Source organism: Rhea pennata, chromosome 25, assembly GCF_028389875.1.
Source record: "Rhea pennata isolate bPtePen1 chromosome 25, bPtePen1.pri, whole genome shotgun sequence".
Taxonomy (NCBI): Eukaryota; Metazoa; Chordata; class Aves; order Rheiformes; family Rheidae; genus Rhea; species Rhea pennata.
Window position 1 is genome coordinate 7,259,110 of NC_084687.1, and position 21,199 is coordinate 7,280,308.

Sequence of the window (21,199 nt, forward strand, 5' to 3'; positions counted from 1 at the left end):
GAGGAAAAATACAACGTTTTGGGAGGATGAATAAAAGCAACAGGAAAAACAGTAGAAATATCTGGTCCTTGTAGGCCTTTATCTTCCTTAGATCCCTAAGAAAGGACAGTCTTTTAGTCTTAGCAATTTATCTGCCACGCTTGCACTGGCACTAACAAGTATCTAAAGTGTTCTTAAACTGCATTTCCCTGCGCCCTGCCCTACTTGGTAGCTCATGTATCTGTCAAAAGGATAAGATGACTGAGGACTAAGTATGATATTTGTTGTCACAGTAGGAAAAGGTGTTTGGGAAACAAATAAACAATTTCTGTTTAACAGCCTTCACTTAGGCTTTCCTGAAGCTGCTCTTAACTGTGCATCCTTTCTCCATGAAAAACTGTCCACCGGGAAAACGAATTACAGTGCAGCTGGCTTGCAGGTTTTGCCATGCAGATTCACATGTGTTTATCCCGTGTGAAGAGCAGTCTCCTGCCTTCTGCCCCTTAGTTGCTCCCAGGCTGCCTGTGGACCGCAGCCACAAGTTGAGGATGAGCTTCAACATCTCAGTCTAAGTTGCACCACAAATTAGCTAGGAGCCAAGCCCTTCACCCTGTTAATGTGATACCTTGAGAAGGATCATGTATATCTGAAAGACTAGCATGAGTAGTGCTTAGTTTTTAAATAGATCATTCTTGACATTGCCTATTATTCACAACAGGCATAAAGCTGATATCCCTTAAGTTCACAGAATATTTCTTGCAACTCTGCTGTCAGGCAAAGCAAACTCGGTAGGTAATCTGTGACCACAGGGTGCATTTGTTAAGAAGGAAGAGGAATTCTGTGTCAACAACTGCATACAATCTTCATCAACCTAATCTCTGATATTTTAGACTTCATTCCCATCACTCTGCTTGTGATGCTTTATATGTTTCATGTGTATATTAGATCATTATTCAGATTGTTTGCTTGTATATAGACCCATGCACAGACTAGAAAAATATTGCCAAGTGTACATATATCAAATAGGGTGTTGTATTCCTCTCTCCCTTCTTTCTTTCGCTGACTAGTGATGAACTTTAACTGAATACTTCAGCAGATGAAGAACAATTTTTTGACATGTATATGCACTGAATTTACTATAATTCTACTATAAAAACTCTATATTTGATACTGTTGCTAAGTAAATTAAGGGCAACATATGTAAAAGTCATATTGTACCTTTGACTGTGGATGCACATCTTCCACTGCAACTAGTTAGACACAGACCTATCTAGCTCTACAGACCGAATTCTTTTAAAATTATATAAAAGTTGGAGCATCATCTAGAAAGAAAAAACAGTGTGGAAATAATGAGCTTTGCTAGATAGAGAACAGTAAGGCCTGTGCTTCTGCCACATCTTTCCTCAGGGCTGCCCTTCATGCAGTGGTCCTTGTTTTCTACCTAATAACACTGTTTTTGCAAGAGGGATAATGTATTCCACCATATCTGAATGGTAGCATTTTAAAATCATTTCATACTGACATAGATGACTGCCTAATGATTCAGGCCTTCAATTTCTTCTTTTATGGTTATATTTTATCATACATAATGATGTGACTGCTTTTCACATCTTACATATAATCTTCAAGAATCTTATTCATACCCACTTGCTCTGTTTGTCTCCTGGCTGCATTCATACAGTATTATGACTAAGAATACACTCACTACATTCGTGGGACTTCAAAACAGTGCATGGCAGATTTTAAGGTGTCCTTTGAGCCCAATGTATGCATTGGACTGTGGCCTGCGTCTTCTACTCAATTCCTTTTCTTCAGCATGTTTCCATAGAAGAGTCGTGAATTTACCTGTTATTTCTGTGCTTTGTAAATATTGTGCTGTGGTCTCCAGCTATATCATTATGAATCTTGCATGAAGGGCTTAAAGTTGACAGTCATCTTGTGCTACTTTACTAACTAGTGACAGATCTGTGCAAGTAAAATGTACGCAGTGAATAACGATTAGGCAGAGTGATTGTTTTTAAATTCCAAGGCTGGACTCTGTCCACTGACTAAGTAGGTAATTTGTTGCATTTGTTATTATTAACGCTGACTCTCAAAAAGTAGCACAGCCCAGACACATTGTCAGCTGAAAAGCTGGCCTGTTCATAAGATGCGCAAGCATCATACAGGAAAAGTCTTCTCAGTCAATTTGAGGTTTGTTATTTTTTTTTCTCCTGTATTTGCAGGTGGTTTGAGCAGAACTGCACAAATGTTGTTCAATCTTCTATACATCTTAATACATATTTTTAAATCACTGTTGTCTGTACTGATGTGGTTGGAAAGATCTTACTATGCTTATGTGAATTTAGAGTAATTGATTAGCCCAAGATTTCTCCTATTTCATGGGTTGGGAAAATAGTGAAAATTCCCAATATGTCATTTCTTGTGATTTCTTTCTAAAATGCTGGCCATGATTCACAAGAGTGTCACCTTCAGAGCAGTGTTTAACTACATGCTTAAGTGTAATCCTAACACAAGATGGAATTAAGCACACACTCCTGATTCAGGGCTTCTGTTCCTAAACTTAATCCAGACTTTTTTGTGAGAGACTTGAGAGGAAGAGGAGTGAAATGATGATGAAACCAATATGGTAATATGTATAGAACTACCTCTTCTGAACTTAAGCTCTGAGTTACCAGGGAAGTGAAAGGAAAATCATGTTGATTTTATTTTAAGCATTCTCCCGTGATATATAGGCTTCGCATCTTTGAAGGGACAAATTTGAGAGGTATTCTTTTCATTGACTAGCCAAGTCCTCATCTGATATAAATCAGTGGAGCATCGTGTTTTATGAGCAGCAATAAAATAAATTCACAACAGCTCTACTTTGTTCTGTAACTTCCAAGTTAAACAGGTAAATTGTGTTGTATCAGAGGAATGCTCAAGAACTAAACTAAGCTAGAGTTTATCAGTATGGAGATTCTGCTGTAGAGACTATTAAGTGCTACTTACTATTGAAAACACTGTCTTAGCTAAATAGCTTTGCTTATCAAAAAAGGACCAAAGACTTGTGAATCTGTACACAGAAAGAACAGGAGAGCCTTAGGGGCATTGGGAACTCCAAGTCTGCTCTTAATTTCCCAATTAATCTTTCTCTCAACATCAATTAATATTAAAGAAAGAAAAGGAAAGCAGTAAGAGGGAAAATAGTTATGAAAGCTGCGATGTCGATGTCTGGATCTATAGGACCGGGTGTTAGAGGAGCTCAGGAAAGCAGGAGACATATTGACATATTTTATGAAAGCAAATGCTCTGGTGGCAGCTAAGTTCACTCACTTATCCCCACAACAGTATGAATAAAGACAGTCAAAGATCTACATGATTATATGAAATCTGGTTTGGGTTTATCACGTTTACAGCTGTGGACTAGAAGAGACATTAGTCTTTTGCCATAAAATATAATATTACAATGCTGTTTTGATTTTATTGCTTTAACCTGGTCTTCAACAAACTGGAACAGATAATTGCATTTAAAAGATGAGAGGAAGAAAAGATATTATGAGGATCTACAGAATGCATTGCATCTTAGATGGCAGATTGACCCCTATGATTACATTTTGTTGTGCTAAGTATTTGGGCTATATTTTGTAGGCAAGGTTTTGCCACAAATCCAGTTTTACCATAAAACAGCATATCCAAGAATACTTTCAAATGGATTATATAGTAAAAGCTCAAAACCTTACATTACACTGTAATTTAAATGAACTGATTTTACTGCTATCTAACATTTTACATACTGTGTGGCACTATTTGTTGTAAAGTGCATATATTCCACTGTAATAAGTTTCTAGGTAAAATTTTCAAAAATGCCCAACTGCCTGAGACACTGAAGTTCATTTATTCTAAGTGTTAAGTGTTGTATACAGATAGACTGTTTTCTGTTAGAATGCATAGCTGTAATTATTAAAACAGATAAATTTTAGATAAACTTTAATATGAGGAAAGGCTAATACAGTAGCAGAAATACTTTTGAGCATTTCATAGGTAAGGCAGATGTGGAAGAGATATAACTACTTCATCAATTTACTAATGCAAACATAGAGGACCCATCTGCAGTCTTAATTGAATGACAACTTTTTGGCAAACCCTGGTGAGATTTAAATGTGCTTCTCTACATATATATATACATTTCTTGGCATGATGACATTGCAGATTTGTTAGTTATGGTATTCTATCATTATATGATAAATCAGCTTCTGGAAAGGAACAACTTCTGTTTGTATTTGGCTAAATAATTTTTGGTATTTCCCTATAAAGCAGGAAAATATAGAGAGGTAGAACATCTTTTATTCCATCATCTAAAATTCTGTGTGATTTTTTTCAGTAATCTGCCCTTCTATCTATGAGGGGAGATCAGGTCCTTTGATATTTTATTTAGATTACATTGCAAGTTTGGAAGTAAGCCATCTGAGCTGATTACTGATGTACTTACTGCATGACCACTGTCAAGTCACCTTCTCTCTCTGGACCTCAGTTCTCTTAGTTCTTCCTGTGCGATGGAGACAGTGCTTATCTTGCAGTACAGTTATAACTGGAACATGTCCAAATTTGGAATGAGAGGGATATTTGACTAAGCATGTTTACCTGGTTAACTTCCATAAAGCTGTGGATTCGGTGTATCAGGGTTTTTTTCCCCATCTATAAAGTTTATTGCCCAGCAACTAGCAATATGTGAACCCTTGGACATCGTTTTCTATTTGTAGGAGTTCACATCTGATTCCTGAGGCCACCAAAACTAAAAGTGGGATAGAAAGTGTGACCTCGCTCCATCTCAGGCTGCAGTGGGACCAGCTGCCTGCTGTCAGGGGTCCAGGAAGGACAGAACACGTTGAACAACACTTTGGACCTCTGCCATTTCACAGCAGAGGCTGAATTTAAGAAATCCCACTTGATGCTGAGAATCTTTGCACAGAGATTCGTAAAACTAATTGACAAGTGGCCACAGATCCTCCCAAAACATCTGTTGAAAGTTGCTGGGGCAGGAGCAAAGTTGCCATAATTTTCCTTTGTTCACATGAAGCATTTGGTATGAACCAGAGTGAGAGCCTGCCCAAAAGCAAAGATAACTGTTGTCATTTCATTTATCTCTTTCCCTGATGAGAGGACTGGATGAGGGAAATGATAACTGCCATCTGAAAAAACCCTTCACCTTGTCCCTTGACATTTCTGTCTGGTCCTCAGAAGCCCATTACACTAAACCACTGTGACAGCTCGTGAGGGAGAAACATTTTCCAGAAATGCAGGGCACATGACACCCTGCTTCTACAATATGTTTTATGGTATTCTGTATCAAATGTGATGATAACCTTCAGAGAAAGAGGCGGATGCTTTCTTTGCAATCCCAGCAATGAGGCTCAAGGCAAGTTAAGAGTGATCAATTAAATGAAACACGTCAAGGTAGAGGAAAGCTGTCTGCCCTGTCTGTTCCCGCAGAAACTCGGCTACTACTGCCTTGCAACTCCTGCTGCTTTGCTCTGTTGCAGTGCCACTGTTAGTACTCATTCGTGTTAAGCCCTGCATTATACGGTACAGCGAGTTCAGCAAAGGCACTATGACTGCCTAACGTCTGTGCGGCGTCTTGTGCCTCTTTCTGCATGCTGTTGTGGCTGGTGGTTGAATTTGTCTGCTTGCCTGCACGCGCTGAGAAGCTGCTCCTCTGAGCGGAGGATGCATTAGTTATGCGCATTTCCTACAAAATTCCACAATCCTCATCTGAGGTGGTTTTAGTTGCCAACACTTTTCATCATAAGTACTTCATGTTGTAAATAGAGCATTCGGTATGCATGCATATTCAGACAAATACCCGTTCTCACAGTTTGTGATGATTTAACAGGTGGATTTAATTTATTGTATAGTGAAGCACTATAAGTAGTACAAGCACTGTCGGCCCACTCTGTTTTAATATTGCCAAGAATTGGTGCTACATACCAATTCTTTGCAACAGTTTTCTTGAATGCCTTAACAATACTGCATTTAATACTAAGGATTAGAAATCTCTGCTGTTTGCAGAATATCTGAGGAAAGCACTGGTGAACATGAAGGGATGAGATACAGCTCTGTGTAGGACCCAAAGTTAGAAGGCATCTATTGCCCTAATGACTTTTCTATAAAAGTGGTGCACCGTATGTCTCCTGAATTACACACATTTCTATTCAGATCCACAGAACCCAGTTTAGCTGTCATTTACACTCATTTTTCCTGAATGTAACTCACTGACGACAGCGAAGTTAGTCTTGATACACATTGTGATCATAGTGGGAGAACCATGAAAAAAATATTTGCGTACATGAAATTGCAAGAGATTGTCAAAGCTGTCAGTAAAAGAGTCCTAGACTGAAGCATATAGCTGCAGCCACAGCCTCATCTGAATAGCAGGTTTTATGTGCTACATTAATGAATGAACCACACTGGACACAGCTAATGAGGAAGCTACAGAGTCCTCTTTTGCATCTGACAAAAAATGAATCACAAAAGCTACTGAGATTCGTTTTCAGTTCATAGTATGTTTGGTGCCAGACTTTCACACTGTATTCATATGAATCTAGACTGACACATACAAGCAAACTGTGTGCACATTTATTTACTCTGTGACATATACACTTAAGAACATGTGTGCATAGGTATAAATATTTGTCTTTTTAAAGACTGAACACCTGTTTTCTCCTCAAAAATCCTCCTTTTTCCCCAAAGTTACCAGTGGTTTTTTTTTTTGTTCTTACTGCAGATCTTAAGTATTTTCTTTAATTTCCCTTTTCCTCTTCAAATATTTTCAGCTCTACGCAGATGATAGAGGGCCAAGATAAAGATAGCAATATCAAGGAATGGGGTGATTATGGGAGCTGGATTGTTATAACAGTACCAGAGTATCTGCTGAAAATCTTTGGCTAGCTAAAAAAAAAATGGTAAAAATGAAGACAAATGTTACTATGTGGAAGACAAAAATAAAATTTAAAGATTTTTCTTTCAACATCTGGAATTCTGTTCTCCTTCTCTGAACTCTCATATTTTCCTTTCTTTTCCAAGCCAATGCAATTGGAAAATTACGTTGAGCTGCATGTGCATATATAATAGACCTTTCCTTATAGGCTAAATATTTGAAGACTCATACCATCCTGTAATAAATCAGCCAAAGGAGCTGTCACAGGACAGCATGGATGTGAGCCTTCCACTGGGCAATTCCTCGGGACCTTTAAGTTGGCATCTGGTCTGACATTACCTTCCTAGGCCATACAAGTAAGATCAGGGCTTCAGATGGAGATCCATGGAGATAGGCTATTTTAGGTCTATTTGTTCACAGAATCATAGAATAATTTTGGTTGGGAAGGACTTCTGGAGGTTGCCTGGTCCAGCGCTATGTTGACTTAAATGGAGAGCAGAACAGTTCTAAGATAATGCCAAAGGAAAGTTATGAGGATGTGCGTGTTTTAACAAGTCGTGTTGGCATACATCCTTTTTTCCCTCTGAATTTGGAAAGGAGCGTGAAAAGAAAGGTCAAAACTGGAAAGTTATACTGCTTTTCCTATCCATCCATTTGTGGTTGCTGTATGCTTATGTTCCCTCAGTAAGAAGTAAGCAATGAGGTATTGCAGTCTTGTCATCCGCACCTGCAAGAAAATCTATCAATGACAGTGACTTCATTCTTGAGTTACGGATATATTTTTTTGGATGTAAACCTCTGGAATTGTTTACCTACATTTTATCAGTTCAGAAGGCTTTCCCTAAACTGGAAATCAAGCTTATTCAATAGAGCTCATTAAGTAATGAGCTTATTCACTAAGCTCATTACTGGTGGAATTCATCCTGCTCAGCCCTCTTCAGCCCAAAATCTTGTATCCCTTCAGCCCAGCTTACTACTTGTTTTGACCTTTTGCAAGAAAGGTGATTTTTACCTAATTTGAGTTGATTTGCATATTTTCATTCAACAGCTGTCTTGCTCAATGAATGTTTCCATTATTTGATCTGGTCTGCTATTCCTCTATAGCAGAAAATATCTAAAAGGGCGGAAGTTTTTTGCATGTGGTGTGCCAAGGCTAGAATATCCTGCCAGCTCATTTCGTGAACTGAAGCAGAGTGTCTGATTCAGTGGAACTCATCCTATTACATGATGGATGCTCCCTGGATTGATGAACAGACGGTTAGGCAGATGTAAGTAGGCAGGAAAACGAGAGAGGCACCAAGTAAAAGTTGTGATTGCCTCCTGTGAGCTGACCGTGATTGCCCATCTGTACACAATCTAGTGGTCTTACTTGAAGTTTTAAAGCACATAGATAGACAGCAGAAGCTAGAGATTTCATACCTTGGTTAATCATGCAGAGATCAGAGGTGAGCTTGATAAAAACGATATCTCACAGGTGTGAAGCTGGGTGGGAGACAGGGTTCTAAATCTTTCTGAACCAGCAGAACCACCAAACTATGAGACAGTGAAGGATGTGTGTTGGCAATAATGCTTCATTGATTCATGTTCAGAGCGGTAAATTTAAGTCCTGTTTCTACTCATGTCATATATGGATTACTAGAAAAAAGCTCTCATTCTGTGGAGTAACAGAGGTGTCAGAATCTGTTAAATCGACAGCAGCCTACTCCTATTTTCTCTCTAAAGAGGAAGAGAGAAGCAATGGGAGCTTTTCTCAGTTTAATATTGATGACAAAAGGCCAAGAAACCATCAGAACCTCAAAAGTCGACAAACAAGATGACAAATTGAGGATGAGTTCTGAAATCAAATGCAGGGAAAGAGTAAATTTGTGACTGTGTTATCAAGTAGTGTGGCTCAGAAGGAGCTGATCTCTAGAATGAAACTGCTAGTGCAGAGGATGCAGCATCTGTACCACATGCGTCTCAGGGAGGATTAATTTTAGACAAGTTCTAGTCTGCTCCATGGGCTGAATGCCCATTAGCAATAACAGCACATTAGGTGCATTCCTGGAGTGCATCCTTCAGCTGTATTTCATCAGGAATCCAGTTTGCATGCCCTGAAACCTCTTCACAATGTGAGCCAAACTGCACAGGATGATTGAGAGTTTTACTTTCAAAGTGCACTCCTGATCCAAACTAAGACACTAATGTATATGCACTCTAGGAGACAGCAGCTCAGTGCAGCTTTCTCTCTCTCATTTTAGCTTTCCTTTTGAAGATAGCTTGCTTCTGCCAAGCATTAGGTTGCAAGAATAGCTGACTTGCTTTTTCCTTTTCAATTGAAAAATAATGTGTTATTTTTGTATTTATCATACTGACTATAAATCATATTTAAGGATGCTCCCTTGCTAGACATCATACAGATACAGAAAAAATGTGTACTGCTGATGATTTGTTGTCTTCAGATTAAACATATGACTTGCATAAAGAGCATACAAAGTTGGAAATGGGGACTGTGGCAACTGAGTGAGAAAATATACAGAATAAAATAATAGTAAGAAGTGTTTTCGTAAGTACAGAGAAGAAATAAAGGGACTGTCTGGTTGTGGGGTGAAGTCTTGTTATCTCAAGATTGTGAATTTGAATAGTAAAGGCTGAGAGTGACTGAAGATTTCATCATCTGCTGTTTTCACGTCTGATGTGAAAGCCTGTAGCTACAGGCAAGATGAGAAAAAGTAGCAGCAATTTGTATCTTATAAATGGCGAAAGAGAATCACATGTACAGAAAGAATAAAGCAATAAGCATGTGAAAAATAACCACCAGTCATAAAAAAATAAATGTACGTCAAAATGTTGAGGGTGATTTTGAGGCCTGATTTGCAGGAACAGTTAAAAAGTGAACCTGGCAGCATTGACCCATGCCTATTGCAAGGAAGGTTGGTGAGGTTCATCCATGACAAGGCGTTCTTTCTCTAGTGTTAGCACATTAGCACAGGAGCATTCAGCAAACTCATATGCCGGTACACATTCAATAACCAGAAACTGCTTCACTCCGTAAGTGTAGGACTTATTACTTGAATTATTCGACATTGTTGTTAGGTGACTGCACAACACTGTTGCACTGAGACCTCTACATTTCTGTGTTTAAGCTCAGGTTTCAGGGGCCATAGCTTGATTCTGCAGGACTGCTCTCTTCAGAAGCAAGCAGTCCTTCTGAAGGGCTTTCTGGGGACGTACATCAGCCAAATTTCCCAGAGTCCTAAAGGCAAAAAGCTAAAGCTGATCTGTGTTTTAATTTTGCCACAGATGGCAGGCCAAGATTAAAGCAGCAGGCTTCCCCAGGCGATCTACTCAATGGCTGTCTCGAATTCTCGCAGTGAAGAGCCTGCTCATAAAATGACTTTGAGTGGCTGCCCATTTTGGTTTTGTTGTTGTTGCAGATGCTTTTATAGGTGAGAGATAATTCATACGCAAATTCATCCATCAGGAAGAGGAACAGTTACAATGTTAGTGCCCAGATCCAAGCTCTTCACAGCCCCAGGTAGGAATTGGGGAAGAGTCCTTAACAGGAGAGAGAGAACAAAGGAACGAGAGCACAAACTAACAAAAGAAGGAAGGAGCCGGATGCTCCAGCATCATTTTTGAAAACCAGAAAGAAAAACTAGTGAAGACTTGCACCTTCTAGAGAAGTAATGAATTGTTTCCTTCCCTGGCAGGTAGTGATTTGACTTGCCACATGCCTCCTAGTAATTTCCCAGCAGGTTTTTAATGTTGGAACAATAGCATTCTGTTAGATATTGATTTTAAAATAACTCTTTGACACTTGCTTGTAACCTTAAGAGGTGAATTACAGCCCTTGAACGTGTTCTAATGTAGCAGTGGTAAATAGTTAAACAGACAACAGTCTGTTCCTGCGGGTATTACTCGTCTATGAGGAGGGTGAGCTCCGTTCTAGCTGCAGCTTTCTTCTCAAAAACTTGGGTGAACCACCTTTCTGCCTCCATTGCTCCTATTTGTTGATTTATCTGTTCAAACCTTAAGACTTTGGTCAGAGAGGGACTGTTTGTTACTGTGTCGTGGCTGCGGTAAAACCTGTGCGGTGCAGTGAGGAAATCCCAGGGTGAGGAAATCCAGCAGTTCCTCGAGGGACCTATTTCTGGGCATAAACGAGCACTTTCTGCTTTTCATCATCAAGCAGCAGAGGACTGTTGCTGCTCCCAGGCTCCTGTGGATGCAGCCACCCAGCCCGACTCCTGGTGTGCAGGGTTGGATTTGTTGGTCTTGGCTAAGTCCTGTCTGTCTGTCAGCACCTTCCCCTGTGAGCAGCTCCGGGGAGAAGCACCTCGGCTGCCAGGAACAGCGCAGCGGCTGCGTTCCCCCGTCCTTCACACGCTGCTGTGAGCTGATGTGGCAGCTAACAGTCAAATCATGATGTGGACCTGATATCTGTTCTGGTAGTGTCTTGCTTCCCTTTTTGCTATGATGCCACCGCTTACTCCACAGGAAGCCCAGTGACAGTATTTTGCTGTGGGATGGTATGTAAGTGGTGAGGGAATGGCACTAAGCTAAGAAAACATCCAGCAGTCTGCCTGCCTTGAAGAAAAATGATAATAAATTCACAGTGGAAGTGGTGGAATTTGACAAAAAAAATCTCTGTGCTGGATACTGCAGCAACTAGAGGTGGGAGGGCAATGGAAAAATGACCTCATTGTAGTTCTTTCCTTCTTGAACTTCTGTGGGGCTGTGATGTCCATCATGAGATGGTCTTGTAACGCCAGAGCCCTTCTGCTGGCCTGGAGATGCTGCCAGAGGTGACCGATGGGTCCTCAAGCTGCCAGAGTAAGGCACGAGAGCACGTGCTCTGAGTATTTCTACGGGTAATAGGGAAAGCAACAGCTGGATCCATATCCATTCAGATCTCCATTTCTGAGGCCTGTGCTACATGAAAAATAAATAAACCTGCTCTGTCCTCTGATAATGTGCTGTGGCAGCTCTGTCCCTGTGTTCTTCTGCATGGATTGGTAGGAAGGATATGAAAGCGTGGCCTGCATTAAATGAGAATCATACACAGTCTGCCCTGAAATCAGTACTGAATTACACTGGTAACGATGGTGATAGTCGCTGTAAGAGCCAGGAGGCAGCTGAGAACCTCTGCCCCAGGACTGGAGTCCCTGCTGTAGGGTGATGGATGACAGGGAAGAATGCTGTTTAAGAGTAAGCTGAAAAAGTTGCTTTGAATATCTCACAGGTTTTTGTATTTTTTTTCCTTTTTTTAGTAGGCATTCTCACTACAGTTCCTCCAATGCTTCTCCATTGCTTAGAAATAAGCTTCTTTGGGTCTCTTCTGGTTTCAGCTGCCCAGAGCAGATGGAAGCCATTAAAAAATAACAACGATTTTTTTTATATTGCTTTCCTAATATTAAATTAGGGCAGGACTTTCATTTCATATTTTGGGAGGGTCGCATACTGAATCCATGCCGAGAAAGCATCTGACTAAGCATGTTATTTGCAGATGTCTCCTACAAAGACTTAGGATGGTTATTGGCAGTCATTGCAGTAGAGGATTAACCTCGACCGAGGTCTAACTGTAAGGGTTGCGAAGACACAGGTCTCAGAAATTCTCTCTGTACTTGTAAGGGAAAGCTACGGCTGTTCTATGCAATTTACACTTAAAACTGATTTCAATTGTATGAACTGTAATCAGCTAAGAGACATAATTAGTTTTGGCTAATTTGATGCACGGCCTTTAACTTCACTTCCCCTTTCTCTGCTTTCATACTGACAGTGGCTACTGTGTCCCTTATTTTCTATTGATCTCTGTAAACTAATTACTTTTTACTGGGTCAGTGCTGTTATGAAATTATCATTTTATGAGACTAAAAATAGCTCAGGTCCAGTCAGCAAACCAATCTCTTCCCTTCATGTCCAGGGAAAATACAATGTTATCTTGAATCTACATTTCTCAGGCACTTACTATGATGCAGACTAGAAAGCAAGTGAAAAAAAAAAAAAAAAGAGAAGCATAGAAAATTTCTTAAATCAGTTGCTATAGATGCATCTTTGCCACAGCTCCCACTGCTAAATTTAATAGTCACATTATAATTTTAGTCAGTACCTTTACTTGGCCTTATTCAAAATAACTTACTTCTCACACAACAAATTTAGCTTAAAGGAAAGTTATTTTGTCTTGCCCATTAAAAATGTGTTTGCACATATGTGCAATCATTACAAATCCAAAACTTCAAAAAGCCTAAAGACAGATAAATATTTTCTTTAAGATGGAGAAAAAATCCAGTGAATTTCACTTGTTTTGGGAAAGAACGAGAGTATTTAGTACTTCTGGGGTTCTGGTGAATAGAAATAACTCAAAAATGAGACGCTTGACTCGGATTTACATCAAGATAGTGAAGGGAAAAGTTCCATCTGTAGTTTCTAATACAAAGACATTTTGCACACAGTATCAGTAAATCTATTAGAGGAAGAAAAATGATACACATTTCATATAAGATGAAGCTGGAGTCAAGAGAATGAAAGCTCAAGAAAATGGCTTCTTTGTATAGCTCCATCAATTTGTTGTCTGATTGGACTTTCTGTATATCAAATTCAAGCTATTTTTTGGCCTGTGGATATTGGAATTGTTGACTAGGAAGGAAATTTTAGAGCCTCACATTACAAAGGAAACATCCCACGTCTCATCTATCTTCCCATTGCTGATGTTAAGTATGCAAAGTAGCATTTCTATTAAAGCAATTTTTCTGATTCAGTTTAATGGCAGTTACTGAAGTACTGACACACAAAATACTGCACCAAACCGCGATCTTTCAGGAGAACCTATAGAGTAGCAGTGCTCCAGAGATGATTTATTATTTTCCTTACATTGCAAGTGCCTCTTAGTTTGCATGAAGCAGAGTTAATGAAGGTTACTATGAGCTTGAATGTTTTCAGTACTTTCCATTGGAGAAATAACTGAAAAAAAAATCTCTGTTCACAAGGTAGCTGGCAGCATTTGCAAGAAATGTGGTCAGTATTCAGTAACTTTATACTAGACCAGCTGTCAACAGCTTGGCAGTAACTATTTCACACACTATTTCACTACTTAAATTTCATCCTATTTCTTCCCAGTGATTGAATACCAATAAAAAAAAGCCCAAGAAATAAACATAACAAATAATGATGTTTCTTTCAGAAATGACTGATCAAGTGTCAGTTCCCTCTCTCACCCGTGTGCTGCAGAGGTATCAGCTTGAATGAAGATAAATCAAAATAGAAAAAAAAAAAAAAATCCTGTGAGAAATTTCAGATGTTAATCTGGATCAGGGTGTTGATATAGCCAGGCCAGCAAGACTGTTTTCTTGCCTTCCTAGGGCTAACTCGGTTCCTTAAATCAATACTGTAGGCACGACTGTGTTGTCTTTCGAACCCATTGACCGGGTGCAGCCAAATCTGAAAGCGGGCTGGTGATGGCAAAAACCAGCACATCCGCGCGGGCGGTAAGGAAGACAGGGAGAAGATAACTGAAGCGAGTTTTTGAGCCTTCTCCCCTTTTCTTCCGAAGCGCCCGGACGGGCAGCTGTGGCGGGGGGAGGCTGCCCGCTGTGGGTGCCGGTGCGGGCCCTGCCCTCCGCGGGCCGGGAGCGGGCCGCGAGGCGCCGAGCTGCCCTCGGGGACCGCCCGCTCTCCAGTGCTTGTGCGGGCACGTGGGGCGCTTAGTCTTCTCGCCTGAAGTTTCGTTCCTGCGTTGCCAGTCACAGACACCGCCCGAGAGTCTGGAACGTACTGCTCTTGGGTGGAAGGAAAACAGTTACAAAAAGCTTGGGAAAATACGCTCTTTGGGTGAAAATGGTGTGGGTTTTAGTTGCCTGAGAGGTCTAGCGCTGCGGCCTTGTTCGTAATGCGTGTTGACAGGCCTGTAAACATACGGCTGCCCCTCAAAAACCAAACATTTAAAAGTAAATAAAAACAGTATTCTGGTAACAAAGTAACAAAGTTTATGGTAATTAAACTGCCTCGGTACAGATAGAAAACTGATGTCTATTATGTATCAAGTTAGCTAAAAGCCAAGAGAGAGACGTGCACGCCAATGATGGGAGTGATCACCGTGCTCCTCAGCTCCTTTTGGCAGTGCTCGCATTACTGCGGCGGTGGGGCAAGGAAGTCAGCACCTCCTGCAGAAAAAAGAAAGGATGCTGGCAAAACTACTGTTTATTTTATTGGCGTTTTACAGAAGGGCAAGAGAGAGGATGGGTAGCTGTTGGCCTCTTGAGAGAAATGTTTCTGCATGAATTGGATAGCTGATTTTAAATTAATTTTGAATAGTTGTTTCAGTAATTCAGACTGATTTAAGATGCACCCAAGAATAATGCTTTCATTATAAAACCTCCTGAGCAAAATTTAAATCGTGCTAAATTATAACCAGCCTCTGTTGAACCAGGGCTGATGAGCACAGCAGAGGGATCAAAGATGCAGGGTCAGTATAATTTAATTCCTTTGCTTTGTTTCCCATTCCAGAAAAATTGTTGCACCTTTCTCCTTGGGTTGTTAGCTACCTAAGGAGCTTGCAAGTCATCCTAGATTTCTCAAAACTCTTATGCCTGATTTGCATAGTAACCCCACCAAAAGCAGCGCTTACTCTATTTTATGCAGTGCTTCATCTTCAGTAGGAAATGCTTTTTTATTGCTTTTCTTTATGGGTCAATCTGGAAATTCAATTGTATCTTTACGAATCTGGAATAACTGACTTACAGTGCAGCAGGAGAATTTTACAGCAGTGAGTTTCAAGATCCAACCCTATTTTTTGATGTTCGTGGAAAGACCGTGCTCATGCACCCTTCCGAGAAGTAGACAGCTCCATCAAAATCACTGGTTAGGTATTTAAAACGAATCATGACCAAGATATTCGTTTGTTCTGGTAGGGAATGGGCAGGAGAGGCTTTGCTCTGCAGAGGTGCTGCGGATGCCCTGTTCGAAGCTGGGGGTTTGGGTGTCTCCGAGCTGTTCTGCGTCACGGCAGCTGGAGCAGCCACGGCATTTCCTCAGCCACCAAACAGCTCTATGTCAAATGTATTTCAGCAGCAGGTGAGGGCAAAACCTTCAGTTAGTGTAAAGTAGTGGAGCTCCATTAAACTAAATAGACTCTCACCAAGATAAAACTGATGCAAAACTGCAAAGAACCAGGACAGTCAATGTTATGCTTATCATTGGAATGACAGGAGGAAAAAATGGAAGTGAAATTCTGAGCAAGAGAGACAAAACCCTATAAAATTTTGAAGGATTTTCTTTTTTGTGCTTGTTTCTTTGTCATTTGCTCAAAGTAAAAACCATATGGGGACCTTCTATATTATTATTGCATACAAGGCTAAAGGGCAGAGACTGGCTGGTACAAGCTACCACAGTTTCTTGGTTTCTGTTGAATTAATTTAATTTACACCAGTAAATATCTGGCTTAGATTTTTTTTATTATTATTAATGTTAGTCAACTGGAGCATCTGATAATGGTTTCCTAAGGCTAGATCTATTTATCTGTTGTTAGTAAACTTTCTCTGTTTTCTGAGCTAGTTTTTAAATTCTTTAATAGCATGGGAAACATTATTTTATATATTCTAAATCACTTTTATAAATCAATCTGTTACAAACAATGAAATCCTAGTATCAGGAAAATGATCAGTTATCTGGATTTAAATGTTTCAATGTTCAAAAGAAAAAAATATACATACATATATAGATCTGAGTTAAAAACTAGCATACTTTGTAGTTTCTTGTTCTAAATTCTTACTAAATTTTTAAAGGCAAATGAGAGGATAACATTTAAGATATTTATAAAAGCTCTGAGCACTGCTGAAATGCAAACAGCTAACTGGCATCCGCTAAATAGGCAAAGTCTGACGTATTAAGAAGCATGTTAGAGATTTTGGCGGCATTTTTGGCAGCGTCTGTGAGATAGGAATTGCCAGTACTCTCATTAGTAACAAGATCCTTCCAAACATTTAAATGACTTCTGAGGAAGATTGTACATGAATTTTCTTATGAAAATGCCAATTTTTCAAAACTGCAAGATTCTGTAGGGAGAAGGGAGGCCCAGGGATATTAACTGCCTATGCCACACGGTGCGAGACAGGAGGGTGGAAAGCAGCTGGGGCCAAACGTTTCATTTCTACAGTTCCTTCACTTCTGTGCAGTTACGTTAACCCGTGTATCAGAGCGGCTGTGCGTGCCGAGGGCTGGTGCCAGCCTGCCGGCAGTGCCTTACTTTCTCTGCGCTCGCGGTGTGTCGGGCACACCGCCCCAGCTGAGGGGCAGCAGCTCAGCCAGCAAGCCCCGAAACTGCCTTTCTGAAGGGATCCAGCAGGAGCTCTGCGGAGCTCGTCTGATGGGAAATGGGTTAAAAACCCAGCAGGGTTCATAAGCCACATAGGGTTCATAAGCCATAAAAGCCCAACAGGGCTCATAGTAATGACTTCTGCTTCTAGTATAGGTTTTAGCAAGCCATGAAGAGTGTTTGGGTTTTGCTGTTTGGATAAAAAAAGTGCTGAATACCTGATGGATGGGATCGTAGCTAGCTAGATGTCAGAGGGCATACATCTCTCTCTTCAGTGTCTGGTATTGTACATGTTTCTGAGTTTCTTACAACCCTGTGATCTCACAGCAATCTTAGCCAATAGCCTATTTGCTAAAGACACCTATTTTAATTAAAATCCTCCAACAAAAAGTGCCAGATCAGTAATACTAGATGTTTAAGCTTTAATGCTTTGAAAGCACTTTATATGTCCCCTTCCAATGAAATCTTACAAAGCCATGTTTAAATGTCTGATTTTTTAAATTCTTGTCAACCCATTTAAAGCACTCATTCATCTGTAATTTCTGTGATTACAACAGATTGAGGACACTTTAAAGTGCTCAACGGCACTCTGTTTTGTCTATCCATGTATTCAATAAGGAAAAGAAAGAGAAAAAGACCAAGTCACTTATGGGAACAGAGAATTAATTGCGCTACAGCACACACTGCATACATTTTACAAGGTAGATTTGTTCCCAAGTAGCACCAGATGTTTCTTTGACCTTAACTTCCCTCTCACAAACATATAGCAATATATGTATGAATGTGCATGTATGTACGGACAGAAAGAGAGAAGTGATCCTTATCAAACAGAAACCAGAAGATAGAACTATACTTTCACTCGTTTCCCTCATGGGGAGAGAATATGTGAACAAACCACCTATGGTGTGTTGCCACAGGACATCACGCCCCACTGAAGTCGCTCAGATACCATGGTGGGAACTGGTAGGTGGGCACTGACCAGGATGGGGAGAGCCCAAACAGGGAAAGTTAAACCACGGGTCAGGGCAGTGCTGGGATCCAGAGTCCAAGCTGACTTTTCTAAGTGAGTGCTGACTGCTTTTCCAAGGGCAAGGATCTTAGTTTTTGCCACCTAGAAATGAATCAAACTTGCAAGCTTTGTTTAGATACTGAAACATGAGGAAAAAAAGATCTTTTAGTTACTATGGTAAACATTTTACATTTTCACTGAATGAAGAAATTCAATGCTAATAATTTTCATATGCTGAGGTTCTGTGCCTTTCTGAGAGCTGAATTACAGTTTTAGTAATTTTAAAGTGCTACTGTGAGCCTGTTCATGCATAATAGGCACAGAGAAGTGTTTAAACTCAAAAGCAGTTAGAGAAAAAGTGGTCACCATATTACAAGAATGAGAATTGTCTAAATCTGAATGTTAAACTGTGTGAACTCTCCAGTGGGAAAACTGTTTGCAAAGTTACTGTAAACTTAGCGTATTATTTTGAGGTATGAAATTCAGAGATTGCATTAAGCTGTAACTCTGTAAGTGCCTGAAACATCAACCTATAAAGCCTGCCTTCTTCTGTATAATCCTGTCAGGGTAAGGGTTTGGTCATTCTTACAAAGGTTTTAGTTTAGAGCAACAGAAATTCAAATCTATAATCTCAGTGGAAACATCTCTTAGACAGAAGTGAAATACAAGAGGGGAAAAAAAGAAAGTGTCCTCCAGGCTACATTTCCTTTGCTTTGATTACACATACCATTCCCTTTATACCTGTCCATAGAAGTGTTTGAAATTCTACTGCAGCTGCTACAGTATGTTCTTATTATTTTATAAACTCACAGGTAGACACAGACAAGAAACCCATACCCTGCTCAATTAAGTAAAAACACATCATATCCTGGTGATCACTGAATATTTTCAGGATTTTAGCTGCCCACAACATCCATTTGAATTCAGCAAACCTATAATTCCTGGCACGTCAAGCAGTTAAGCAAACAATGATCAACATTGGAAAAATAAAAGGCAAAATATTCATCAATGACTTTCTGTAAAAAATGTGACTTGAATGAATGTCTGAAAAAACACAAGCTGTAGTTGCCAACTGCTTTGCACTCATGTCATTTTTTGCACCCCTACAGACAGAGTGCAAAACAGGACCTGCTACTCCACAGCCTTGCTCCTCCTGCATTCAGTTACCTTTATGCCAAGTATTTGTCAAGTGGGTGTAAGTGCATTTTGTGTTTTATGCAACTTTGCATAGGCATAAATTCCAGAAGTTGTCAGGCAAAGAAGAATCGAGCCCATAACAATTCCAGCCCCTTTTGGAACATGCACCCAGAAACATGCTTAGCCTCAAAGAGTAACTGAAGTCAAGCTCCTAGGATATGTTTGCCTGCTGCTCAGTAGAAGAAAAAGTAATACTCACCCAAGTGTTGTCATGGTTACAATAGTGTACCAAAAGGAAGCAGGAATACTGGTGAATTTGCTAGCTGAGGACCCTTTCTCTGCATAAAACATCACAGTTGCAAAGATGATGATTGCCATAGTGAGAGAAAAGAGGAGAAAGCCAAGCTCAGAGGCACAGCTCTTCAAAGTGTAGCCCAAGATTCTTAAACCTTGGGAATGGCGAGAAAACTTGAAAATCCTGAAAACCCGAAAAACCCTTAGTGTCACAAAGGCTCCGCTGACGTCCTCGTTATTGGTCATCACCAAGCCAATGTAGTACGGCATGATGGCTACCACATCAATGATACTCATTACACTTCTGATGAATCTGTAGCGACTTGGGGCCGCGAAGAGTCTCAACAGATACTCAACCGTGAAAATCATCACACAAGCTGTGTCTAAGCAAAAGAAAGCCACAGCATATCTCTCCCCACATGGAAGCTCCTTGTTTCCAGGCACTGTGCCGCAAGGGACAGTTTCCACAACATTAGTGATCACAGAGACAGCAATAAAGAAACCAGTGACATAGTAAAAGACTAAGGCTAAGGTGCTGGTGTGGGGGTTCTCGAAGGCTCGCCACATGGTCTGCCGGAAGCTCAGGGATGGCATGGAACCTTCCTGGTTGTTTTCTGAGTCATTGTCATCCATCAGCCGCTCTGCATTTTCCCGCTTTCTATCTTTATACTCTTCATAGCAGCAGTCCCCAATGATTTCAGGGAGGATCCCATAAAAGGCAAGCTCTTCATCATAAGCAGAGATGCACTCATACCTTGGATAGTGTAGCTTGCCAGTTCTATAAAAATTTAAGATGCACCTAAAGACCTCAGGGTCTCGGTCAAAGAAGTACTCCTTAGTGTCTTCATTGAAGAAGAACTCCTTCTCAGTGCTGCCCAGGAGAGTGTCGGGGTATCTCTCAAGTGTAGTCCTCCAGGTCTGGAAACGCCTGCCACTCACATTGAGAATGATCAGCTCGTCCTGCCTCTTATTTTTCTCCGTTGGAGCCAGTGGCATAGGACAATTGGCCACTGGCATCCATCCTATGGCAGCTGCCCTGGCAAAGGGCAACCATGCTGCTACTCCTGCTGCCATGATGACTCCAGGTCTTGTTACTGGAGAAGACAGTTTGGCTGCTTCTGGGACCTGCTGGAAGTCAGATCAGTTCCATCTAAAATGCAGAACAAAACAGAAAAGCAACACAAAGTCAAGTAGGGTATCTTGCCCCATTGTGTTAAAGACTTATAGATTGGTATATACACAAGAACTTAAAACAACTAGCTTGTGTTAGTCTCCCATTTGAAGAATGATGTTAAACAAGGCACATGATAATGAGCTCAGCAAGGTTATGGCATTATTATAGATTGAAATTTTGAATAGCAAATGATTCCTCATTAAAAGCATTTTAAAAGTAGCATAAACACACTAATTTATATTTGCTTCCTTACAAACAAGACTAATCCATAATTCCCCAGGTGTAAGCCTCATGTGCTCATCAGTTTAACTACAGCTGTCAAGAAAGAGCCAGGAGCTTCAGTGAAATCAGCTTGCAATTCAGCCACTAGAACTGGGTTTCTAGTTTTAAAAAAGTTCA

The 21,199-nt window shown here is 40.4% G+C and overlaps 1 protein-coding gene across 2 annotated transcripts in view; it reads right to left on the minus strand.

The window, feature by feature from the left end:
• KCND3 (potassium voltage-gated channel subfamily D member 3) overlaps nt 1-20,700 on the minus strand; it is a 134,725-nt gene extending 114,025 nt beyond the window's left edge. For both annotated transcript variants that reach the window (XM_062595035.1, XM_062595034.1), the window contains exon 1: nt 19,592-20,700. In XM_062595035.1, the coding sequence (XP_062451019.1) occupies nt 19,592-20,700 (1,109 nt within the window). The remainder of the gene's footprint in view (nt 1-19,591) is intronic.
• Between the last annotated feature and the right edge of the window lie 499 nt (nt 20,701-21,199).